The sequence below is a fragment of the Haliotis rufescens genome, unplaced genomic scaffold (genome assembly GCF_023055435.1).
Source record: "Haliotis rufescens isolate VD_foot unplaced genomic scaffold, xgHalRufe1.0.p SCAF_11, whole genome shotgun sequence".
Lineage (NCBI taxonomy): Eukaryota > Metazoa > Mollusca > Gastropoda > Lepetellida > Haliotidae > Haliotis > Haliotis rufescens.
Genome location: NW_025963791.1, coordinates 37879788 through 37891197, shown reverse-complemented (window position 1 = coordinate 37891197; position 11410 = coordinate 37879788). Strand labels below are relative to the sequence as shown.

At 40.8% G+C, this 11410-nt stretch overlaps 1 protein-coding gene across 1 annotated transcript; it reads right to left on the bottom strand.

Annotated features, from left to right (window-relative positions):
• Window positions 1-491: 491 nt before the first annotated feature.
• Window positions 492-7758, bottom strand: LOC125378116 (hydroxyacyl-coenzyme A dehydrogenase, mitochondrial-like). The gene is made up of 7 exons (XM_048392975.1): window positions 7751-7758; window positions 7462-7516; window positions 5745-5918; window positions 3619-3708; window positions 2930-3002; window positions 1325-1441; window positions 492-682 (listed from the first exon to the last, which is right to left on the bottom strand). Exons 1-7 carry the CDS (start codon window positions 7756-7758, stop codon window positions 561-563), a joined length of 639 nt encoding a protein of 212 aa, XP_048248932.1. The 3' UTR covers window positions 492-560.
• Window positions 7759-11410: the final 3652 nt, after the last annotated feature.

Below are 11410 nucleotides of genomic sequence, written 5' to 3'. Positions count from 1 at the left end.
GTTTGAAGCAAATGCAAGTGATATGAGAGGTGGAATCAGATTGGTCAATAGGAGGGGCATAGAGGCACATGTAACTTGTAATAGCCACTGATGGCGCTACGAGCCAAGATAATCCAGCCTAGTTTGGCAAGGGTGGAAACTTGACTTTTAGAGTCTCAGGAAGATGTAATGCAAACATCTTTCTCATTGCCTTTAGAACAAAGATAAAAAGTATTGTTAAATGACACTGAAGGTCTACAACATAGTGTGGCATGTTTTGTCTTGTGTGTATATCAGAACAAATTCTATGTAGCGTATATTCCGATTTTAATATCAAATCTAAACTGCTTTATACAAAACAGCAACTCACTGACAGAATAAACAACCACATTGGATAAATCATTCACACAACCTCTCCATGTCCCGGAGCACTCGCCATTGACACCAGTAATCATCATAATGATTGTCAGAAGTGATCAGCTAACGGAATCAAAGACAATGACAACATGATGCATAGTCCAATAGTGTATACTATGAAGGTTTTATATTATGTCCAACATCTTCAGACAGGTCCAGTCAGTCTACTTCTTATGTTTGTAGAAGCCTTCCCCGGTCTTCATGCCCAGTTTGCCCTCTCCCACCAGCTTGTTCAAAAGGGCGCTGGGTTTGAACAACGGATGGTCAGGCTCCCTCTCATGCCAACCTGTGGACATTGTTACAGCATTGGTCAAAGCAATGGTTGAAAGGTTGATGAGGCAAAACGAAATCAAGTCTTTCTGGGAACAAATTGTGTTTTTCTTAAGAAAAACAGCACCCAATTAGACTTATGTGTTCTGTAGTTTCATTGGGCTGAACAGCGCGCCATGAAGTTTCAGATGTAAATTTAGCATGTCACTCATTCAATTCTCGACCATCAAATCTACAGGCAACATAACACTAAGAAGAAAACATTATGTTAATCTCAATCCTACCAAGATAAAAAATGGAAACTTTTTAGATACAATAAATGTGATATTAAATTACAAGACAGAAACTTTCCAGCCACTTGTGTCCGAAAACATTGTAAAATTTTCTTTATCGTCAATTTTCATCATGTTGTCTGCCTAATTTTATCGACAGTCATACCTGTTCTAGGTATTGAAATTTCACCATTTGTAACTCACAATAGTTAATATCATTATTTGAAACTCTCTATCTACCATGAATGTTAATAGGAAAACATGGAACTACATGGATTTGGACAATGTGCCCACAACATTCCATCTAGAATGACTTCCCTTGGAACCAAAAAATTGAGACCCTCACAACATAGAAAATATAGCATATTCACTACACAGATACTGACCATCCAAAATAAACTTCATGGTGTCAAGTCCAACATAGTCGCTCAACTCGAAAGGTCCCATGGGATAGCCAGCTCCTAGCTTCATGGCCACATCAATATCCCTTGGGGCCGCATCACCTGGGGACATGATTGATTGATTGAACAGGGGTGGACTTATCAATTTTCATAGCTATTCTTGCAACATCAATATCCATTGGGGCCACATCACACTTGGGTAGGATGGGTTGGAGTGAGTGAGTGAGTGAGTGAGTGAGTGAGTGAGTGAGTGAGTGAGTGAGTGAGTGAGTGAGTGAGTGAGTGAGTGAGTGAGTGAGTGAGTGAGTGAGTGAGTGAGTGAGTGAGTGAGTGAGTGAGTGAGTGAGTGAGTGAGTGAGTGAGTGAGTGAGTGAGTGAGTGAGTGAGTGAGTGAGTGAGTGAGTGAGTGAGTGAGTGAGTGAGTGAGTGAGTGAGTGAGTGAGTGAGTGAGTGAGTGAGTGAGTGAGTGAGTGAGTGAGTGAGTGAGTGAGTGAGTGAGTGAGTGAGTGAGTGAGTGAGTGAGTGAGTGAGTGAGTGAGTGAGTGAGTGAGTGAGTGAGTGAGTGAGTGAGTGAGTGAGTGAGTGAGTGAGTGAGTGAGTGAGTGAGTGAGTGAGTGAGTGAGTGAACTGGATGGACTCAGTTTATCATTGTTCATAGCTATTCTTGCCACATCAATATCCCTCGGGCCACATCATCTGGGTGGGATGGGGGTTGCATGAGCGAGTGAGTGAGTGAACAGGGGCAGACTTAGTTTATCATTGTTCATAGCTATTCTTGCCACATCACTGTAGGGCACACCAAGGAGCAGCTTCCCACTTTGTACCCATGTGGAGAACTGAACCTGTGCATTGTGTGTGACGAGTGGACACAAGGTGGCTTCCCGGCTCCAGGTATGTGATGTTCGTTTGTTGTTAAATGCTGCACTCAGCAATATTCCAGCTATGTGGCCGCAGTCTGTAATTAATTAAATCTGGACCACACAATCCAGTGACTGAGCATCTCAGCAATTGGACCGCCTGATCCCAACATTGACTCCTAGAGTGAGTGAGTGTTGTTTTATGTCGCTTTTAGCAATATTCCAGCAATATCACAACGGGGGACACCAGAAATGGGCTTCACACATTCTACCCATGGGGAATCAAACCCGGGACTTCAGCATGACGAGCAAATGCTTTAACCACGAGGCTACCCCAACGCCCTGGGCTGCTAAAGGTCAATTCTAACCAGAATCATGGGAGGTATGTGATGAAGAACAACAACAGTCAGGGTATATGAATACATTCGGAAATTAGACACATTCAACCAGTAACAAACTCTGTGATGGGCACTGAGATGTTGAAATGAGTAACTGAATGTTTTTGAAGACATAGATTGCAGGATCAAAAGCATTTCATGAGAGTATGAATGAAATGAAGACTGGACCAGCCAAATCAGTGGTTGACAGTAAAAGGGTGATTCGTCTCCATGTGACACACTCAACAGTTTGCTTGGCCACAAGACTCAATTTTGCCTGTTTTTTAGGACAAGTTTATTTTGATACTGGTGATTCGTTGAATATATGAATAAATCATGTGATCTCCGTGATTTACCTCTCTCCACGAGGCGAACTGCTTCCAACATGTAGGGCACCAGGAGACGATTCACAATGAATCCAGCTGTGTCCTGAAATAGAACATATTATCAATAGTAGAGTGCAAGCTTTTGCCGGACACAAAACATTGCATCCCATCCATAACAGGCTCTAGACCACAGGTCACAGTGACCTTCTAATACTGTAAGAATTTCATAACTTGTCAAAAAGAACTATTCTTTAGAAAAGGCATTCTCGTGATAAGGGCAAACTTACTTTCCAAATCACGATCACTGTGACCTATATTCTTAAGTCTCTCATGATCTTCCCATCCAAGGTTGACATGTACCAAATTTCATTGAGGTTATGACCTTGAGAATAACCTTGTCCCTTGACATGACCAAGCAATGTGTCCACAAATAAGTCTGAGGATTCTAAAGGGGATATACCTGATATATCCCTGAGATGTCCAAGCACAAAGTTGGGCAGCACTTTTGAAAGATCCCCATTTACTAGAGACATCAATGGCCAATGTGTTATCAATAAACTGAACACACACATATTAATGTTCTTACAGTGAGTGATTTGTCATGTTCTGAAGATCGTCTAACTTTCTTCAAGCAATCATCTGCTGTTAATTGTTTTGATATTTCATGTATTTAATTATTATGTGTCCATCATTATTTAATGTCCAAATGAGCACCCTACCTTGCAAGGTACCGTGACCTTGCCCATGGCCTTGCCAAACTCCATCAATGAGTTGAATGTCTCGTCATTTGTCTCTGATGTCCTGACAACCTGCAAACAAAAATACAAATTCCTCAAGTTAGTCACCAGTTCCATATGCATGAGTTAGTTGGTTTTTTAATACATCTTTGAATGGGATTTCCGTTAAATCACGGCATGTCAGCTTGATGTTGAAGGAATACCTGAAGTGAGTCAGATCTTAGGTGTTTACCATTTTTGTTGAAACCCATGAGAACACGAGCAAGGTGAATCTAGGATTCTGACCCAAGATCATCATCTTCCTAAGGTAAGGGAGTTCACTAACTATAAAAGTCCAGTTTCCACCCTTGCCGAACTAGGCTGGAATTATGGAGTTGATCTTTTGGCTGGACTAACAAGTGTATGCATAGTCAAATCAAAATTGCGTTACGAAATCGACATCTGGTTGACATTGCAGATTTTGGGCAATTGATGGATTTGCAAAGCATGTGTACCGCCAGTTTAGCATCAACAAAAAAAGTCCAAATCCTTTCATATTTTTAATCAAGGTGCTCACGTGATTTGATGCACTTCACGAAGTAAGACCCTTTATATTAAAGTAAAGATCTGGTGCCGCCATATTGTTTGAAGCAAATGCAAGTGATATGAGAGGTGGAATCTGACTGGTCAATAGGAGAGACATATACGGGCATAACTCGTAATCACTACTGGTGGCGCTAAAATCAAGCCCAGAAATTCTAGCCTAGTTTGGCAAGGGTGGAAACTGGACTTTTTACAGTCAGTTACCTCCCTTGACTCAGGAAGAAGCAAGATCATAGGCTCCTGATACAATTGCTGTGATTTGTTTATCAGAAATGTTTTAATCTGGACAGATTTCAGTGTGTGCAAATACTGTCATGTGAAAAGCCACAGTTATAAGCACATCCATCACCTCTAAAGAGAGTACGACTGCATGCTATTAACAGTATACTAAAATACACTTTTCAAATATGTGTTGCAATATTTTCACTTTGATGAGTTTCATTATTTCTTGGAATGTCCTATTTTCAGTCGAGTAGAGAAATGTTTTCGCTCCCCTATTATTATACTAATCCTTCCATTGAAAAATTATCACAGCTTCTGTCATCAGCGAACCCAAGTGTATCTTTATATCTGAAAAGAAACCTACCCAGATAAGCACCTTATATGTTTAGAAATAGAGTCCTGGATGCATTTTTGTATATGCAGCACTATGGGCTATTTGGCCTCAAATGCAAATAAAACATGAGACTTGTCACTAGGAAGTTACAGGACATTCTCTACTCGTGACTTACCAATTTGTAATCAGTTTGAGATGTCCTGTCCCTAGTCCTCTATATTTAGAAATAGTGTACTATGTGGTGTCAAATGCAAATAAACTTTTCACTTAAGAAGGCAGAAAATCGGACCACAACACATAACTGTATCCAATCTCATTAAAATCAGATCTTAGTTTTCGCTACCGCTAAATAAAGATCTGAGGACATCCCATTACGGGTCACGTCAGAACAACCTTTCGCGAATTTTGACCCACCAATGAAATGACCGACAAGAAATCGACATTAGCCAATCAGAAGGCAGCTTTCTCGAGTTTTACGACACTAGTTTCAAACTGGTGACTACGCTTTGAAACATATTTTGAAGTATTCTCGAATAAAAAAAATAATTAAAACTGATATGAAGAATATTCTAGAATGGCTTTTAGATGGCCTAGATTGTATGGATATAATCATAAAACCCTTAACTGTCGTTCGGAATACTCCGTGTTAATTATTTCATGGTTGCATGATTAGAAAACACATTTCAACTGTCACTTTCATGATCTGGTAAGCGACGCTCTGATTGGTTGGATGAAAGGTCGTTCTGACGTAACCCTTAATGGGATGTCCTCAGATCTTTGTTTAGCGACAGCGAGAACTAAGATCTGATTTTAATGAGATTGAACTGTATCACAATATATTACAATACAATTTTTGCTGCCAATACACAGCCCCGTAAGAGAGCCATGAAAAGCAATACTTTTGTACAATGGACTGAAAATCAAGAGCTCCAGTACAAGAAGATCCAGTATGAAGACAAGCACATCCCACCTCCAGGAGCTTCATCATGGGAACTGGGTTGAAGTAGTGGAGTCCTCCGAACCGGTCCCTCCTCTGCGTTGATGCAGCGATATCGGTGATGGGGATGGATGAGGTGTTGCTGGTAAAGATGGTGTGTCTGAAAGAGGTGAAATGGGGGTTAACGTCACAGTCAATACTATTTCCCTCATATAGCAATTTATACACATGTGTGCGGGGAGCTTTTACTAGTCCAGACTTATGCCGGTTTTATAGTTCTAGCTCACTGAGGTACCATGCTGCAGAGTAGCGACGTGATGAGCGAAAGCTTTAACCACTAGGCTACCCCACCACCCTACTTTTATTATAACTCCTCACAGATTAAGTACTAGTTAGCATTATTTCAACTGAATCAAGACACTATTTGCCTCTTAATTTTTCGCGATTTTTCAATATTTATAATGTCTAAATGCGGGCAGGTAACTTTGAAGATGGGCAGACAACATTTATAGATCACCTGCCCGACTGTCTTGTTGGTTTTAAAATCATTTCAAACACTGATGTGACCAAAGGTTGATGTGTGTACACAAACATTCAACTCGTAAAATCCATTTTCATCACTCTTAATAAATCCAGCTACCTGATTCACCAGTCGCTGTCACAAAAATCCCATACAAGTTGGACCAACATCGTCTGCTTGTTGTGTCGTCATTTACCCTGTTTGCATGTTGAGTTACCTTACCGAAACCACTGGCGGTTGTAATTAAAAGGCAGATCTGATATTGTCTCACATTCCTATTTCATCACTTGTGAACAGGTAAATTGATAAATTTGTTACATGTGTTACTAACAGGGTGTTGCAGGGTTTTACAAGGCTAACGTTTATGTAAACACCTCAACCATCAGTAACCATGAGTAATTTATGACACCTAGACTGACTAGCTAGCAAACATTATGAAATAATCTACGGCAGGTGCATGCAATTGTTGTTAGATGAGTGACGGTGGGTGAAACAAATACTGTTCTGGTTAATTAGCACTTATAAGCTACAAAAGATCAATCGATGTGGGATTGAGGGTGGAGGTGGGACCCTCCCCACTTGCCATACACATGACATACATAGAATCCATACCGGTATAATAATTACAAGACAGATCTCCCCACAACTAATCTAACGATCGCATATATACCGTACCCGGCTGGTGATAATATCCAATCAGCTTTCCGGCCGTGAATATTTAGGCTCCTCGTTAATATAATGACGTTTTTATGATTAGTTTGCGTTGTGACAAATACATACCATTAAGTCCGAGTTTTTAATTAAGCGCAACAGCGCTATGTTTACATGTTCACACTGATTTCCCTCGGTCTTCGTATTGTACATCGTACTGGCTAAATAATGATGTAAGAAACAAATGTGTAAATTTGTCGGTTTCTTGGCAACATATGATAATATAATGACAGTATATAACTAATCACCCATAAGGATCAAGCAATGTGTATGAACGCGGAGATAGCGTTTACGTTTCTTCAACGCTACATCGACTCTTGTGAAAACGTCTGATATCAAGGTTCCTTTTCCGTGGCCGTTACCGGTTATTATGAATATGAATTCTTCAAGCAATGACACATCGTCAGGAGACAACTTATTTCTGGGAGTGTCATACCTCATTGTGTCCGTTTTAGTAATAACGTCAAATAGTGTGGTCGTCATCGTCATTTTCAAGTCAAGGGAACTACATATGCCAACACTGTGGATGATTGCATTCATGGCCAGCTGGGACTTGGCCTTGGGTGTCTTCTGTCTTGTGTTTGCAGCACCATCAACATTTCTGAGCTATTTCCCATACCCGGATAGCCTTATTCCAGTAGCTGCGTGTATGCTGGTGTTTATAGGGTGTCAGAACGGCTTCAATATCTGTATGGTTGTTGTGGATCGTTACCTAGCGATCCGTTTTCCAATGAAGTATCCAAGAATTGCCGTTACACGGAATTATCTTCTATTAGTTATTCTTTCTTTGATGCTCAACGTCTCTCACCTCCTCATTATGGTGTTCACGGTGACAAAGTTCTACTTGAACACTCTAATCTGGCTCCCATATGCTGATCAAAAATCTGCTGCGGTTACATTTATAACTGGTTGTGTTCTCATCATTCCGTTTGGTACTGTGATAGGATGTTCTGTGCCGGTGTATAAAAACATCAAACACGCCAGTAAACGGATCACGTCGCAAGGCGAACAGTCAGCATCCAGCAAGGATGTCCTCAGATTTCCACTCATGGTGCTTCTGTGCGCTGCGGCATACTGTCTATCCTATATCCCAGTGATAGTGACCATATTCTGGAAGTTAATATATGGTCATGAAAATGTGAATGTCTTCAGATTTTCAATTTTTTCTTTGGTTAGTAATAGCCTGTGGAACGTATTCATCTATGTGGGAACCTATAAACCTTTCAAGGTGGCACTGACGCGCCTATTCTGCAAAGCGTACTACAGGCGTCAGAGACGAGCATCTATGTTGAACATGATCCAAACTAGACCTCCTCTTCGGGAACATGCATTGTAGCAGGACCTATTGGACAGCTTGTTTGTATGTTGGAAATTTATCAACGATGGTCTTGTGCCTTACTGCATATCAAGATACTGCAAACGTACATGTAGTCCGGGGACGGATAATATGGCCTTTCATTTTCACTAAATTCATGGACATATTTGAAAAATGTTTCGACCGATGATAATGTGCTGTCCTGCAACAAATCTTTCTATTGCATAAACTGTTTCCGGTTTAACAGACTATAGCATGTTGAGATATTTAGAGAAGAACAAGTTCATTGAGGCGTTCTCCCTGGATATCATTTCGGGACATTAAGCTCATTATATAATTTTTCTTGTTGTATGAGTAAATCATTTCAAACCACTTGTCATAAAAGTCAAGATGAAAATGTTACTTTGCCCATTTTCGAGTACATGTACAAGTGTTTGTACACATACCATCTGGAACTTAATAAATACCCAATGTTAAGGTTTTCACCTGTTTATGTCATGTGCGTTTATTTGTGTCAGTAATATACAGCTTAAGGGTGTTCGTTCGTCTACATAAAGAGTATTAATCATTTTACCCAAACTTTAAATGCCAAAACGAAATAAGAACGGGTTCGTTGTGTATTCTATTCAATTCATCTGTACGAGATAACTTATATTTATTACTTCAATGAAAATGCAAGGGGAATAATATAATATATTTCAGCACTCAATAACAAAGCAACTGATAATTATTGCATGTAGCACAAATGAAGTACTATAATATCAAGTCTCAAAATTAATATTACTTATGTACCTTATGTATATGGTGGATTCATTACGAGTGGTTTATTAATATAGTTTATGAATATTTGAAATATCAACCGATTCTAAGGAACGTTTTTGCATCAGTGTCGACCATTTGATAATATGGATAGGGGTGGATGAGGTGCTATCGAAAAACATGTATTATACCAGAAAATGCTTGAATAAAAATGCTTCAGGCTGTTGAAAAAAAGAAGAATACAGAGTATTCTTTAACTTATCTCTAGCACTTGAAAACACTCTGAATTTGTCTTTGTAAGAGAGGAATTTGCATATAATAGGTTTTGATTTATTTTTGCTTTTTAAACGGTGTGCGCCTGCATAAGGAATTCCATCAAAAGGAATTGAACCTGCATCCTCGATTAATATGGGAAGTATCAACCGATTCTAAGGTAAGTCTTTGCATCAGTGTCGACCATTTGATAATGGAGATAGGGGTGGATGAGGTGCTATCGAAAAACATGTATTATACCAGAAAATGCTGGAATAAAAATGCTTCAGGCTGTTGAAAAAAAGAAGAATACAGAGTCGCAAGATGTTTAGCCTAAAACAATATCAAATGGGCGGTCCCACATAAGAAATTAGAATACTATGTCAACACTTACCAGTACAAATATGGGTATTGCTGAGTGCAATGAATTTATTCAACATAATATAACAGTGCGTTCCTCACGTACACAGCCACTCCGCCGGAAAATCTTCCAGAGTTTTTCAATCTCCTGGCAGGTGATACAGAACAAATGAAGTCTGGGGAAATATTTCTAATCCTGTCAGTGACAGGTTGCATGGTCTCTATCAGTCAAAATATTTCATATTTCTGACAAAAGTTAAAAAAGTCTGTGTCTTGAATGTGTGAATGAATGCCTTGCACATTCCAAGCGCAGACATTTATGTTAAATGTCGAGCTGAGAGGCGTTGTCTGTTGACGGGGCAGTTGACGTGACTCGGGCTGGTACTTCAGTGGGCCACGGCCGTCTTCTTAGTCTGAAGGAGAAGGGCGAGAAGAAGAGTCTTCGGCGCGTCTCCCTTCTCCCCTCCCCTGGGGGCCGGGTGGGCTATCCGCCCTGTCCGCTGGAGAATGGTGACGGGGTCTGCTACGGGCCGGGTGGGCTATCCGCCCTGTCCGCTGGAGAATGGTGACGGGGTCTGCTACGGGTCGATGAGTTTTTATCTCGTTTACTGATCACCCGTTGTAATCCCCCATTACTGTCTAATATAAATATCATCGCCTATGATGAGCTTGTCATAAGATAAGTAGGCTGTCTTGTCGTCACCTCTAGCGTCCAGCATGGGGTGGGTGAGTCCGGCTCTAGTCTGTCGTGTCTTCAATGTGCAGGCTTCTCCCACTCGTAGGGTCTCATTCTTCTTGAACTTATCTCTAGCACTTGAAAACACTCTGAATTTGTCTTTGTAAGAGAGGAATTTGCATATAATAGGTTTTGATTTATTTTTGCTTTTTAAACGGTGTGCGCCTGCATAAGGAATTCCATCAAAAGGAATTGAACCTGCATCCTCGATTAATATGGGAAGTATCAACCGATTCTAAGGTAAGTCTTTGCATCAGTGTCGACCATTTGATAATGGAGATAGGGGTGGATGAGGTGCTATCGAAAAACATGTATTATACCAGAAAATGCTGGAATAAAAATGCTTCAGGCTGTTGAAAAAAAGAAGAATACAGAGTCGCAAGATGTTTAGCCTAAAACAATATCAAATGGGCGGTCCCACATAAGAAATTAGAATACTATGTCAACACTTACCAGTACAAATATGGGTATTGCTGAGTGCAATGAATTTATTCAACATAATATAACAGTGCGTTCCTCACGTACACAGCCACTCCGCCGGAAAATCTTCCAGAGTTTTTCAATCTCCTGGCAGGTGATACAGAACAAATGAAGTCTGGGGAAATATTTCTAATCCTGTCAGTGACAGGTTGCATGGTCTCTATCAGTCAAAATATTTCATATTTCTGACAAAAGTTAAAAAAGTCTGTGTCTTGAATGTGTGAATGAATGCCTTGCACATTCCAAGCGCAGACATTTATGTTAAATGTCGAGCTGAGAGGCGTTGTCTGTTGACGGGGCAGTTGACGTGACTCGGGCTGGTACTTCAGTGGGCCACGGCCGTCTTCTTAGTCTGAAGGAGAAGGGCGAGAAGAAGAGTCTTCGGCGCGTCTCCCTTCTCCCCTCCCCTGGGGGCCGGGTGGGCTATCCGCCCTGTCCGCTGGAGAATGGTGACGGGGTCTGCTACGGGCCGGGTGGGCTATCCGCCCTGTCCGCTGGAGAATGGTGACGGGGTCTGCTACGGGTCGATGAGTTTTTATCTCGTTTACTGATCACCCGTTGTAATC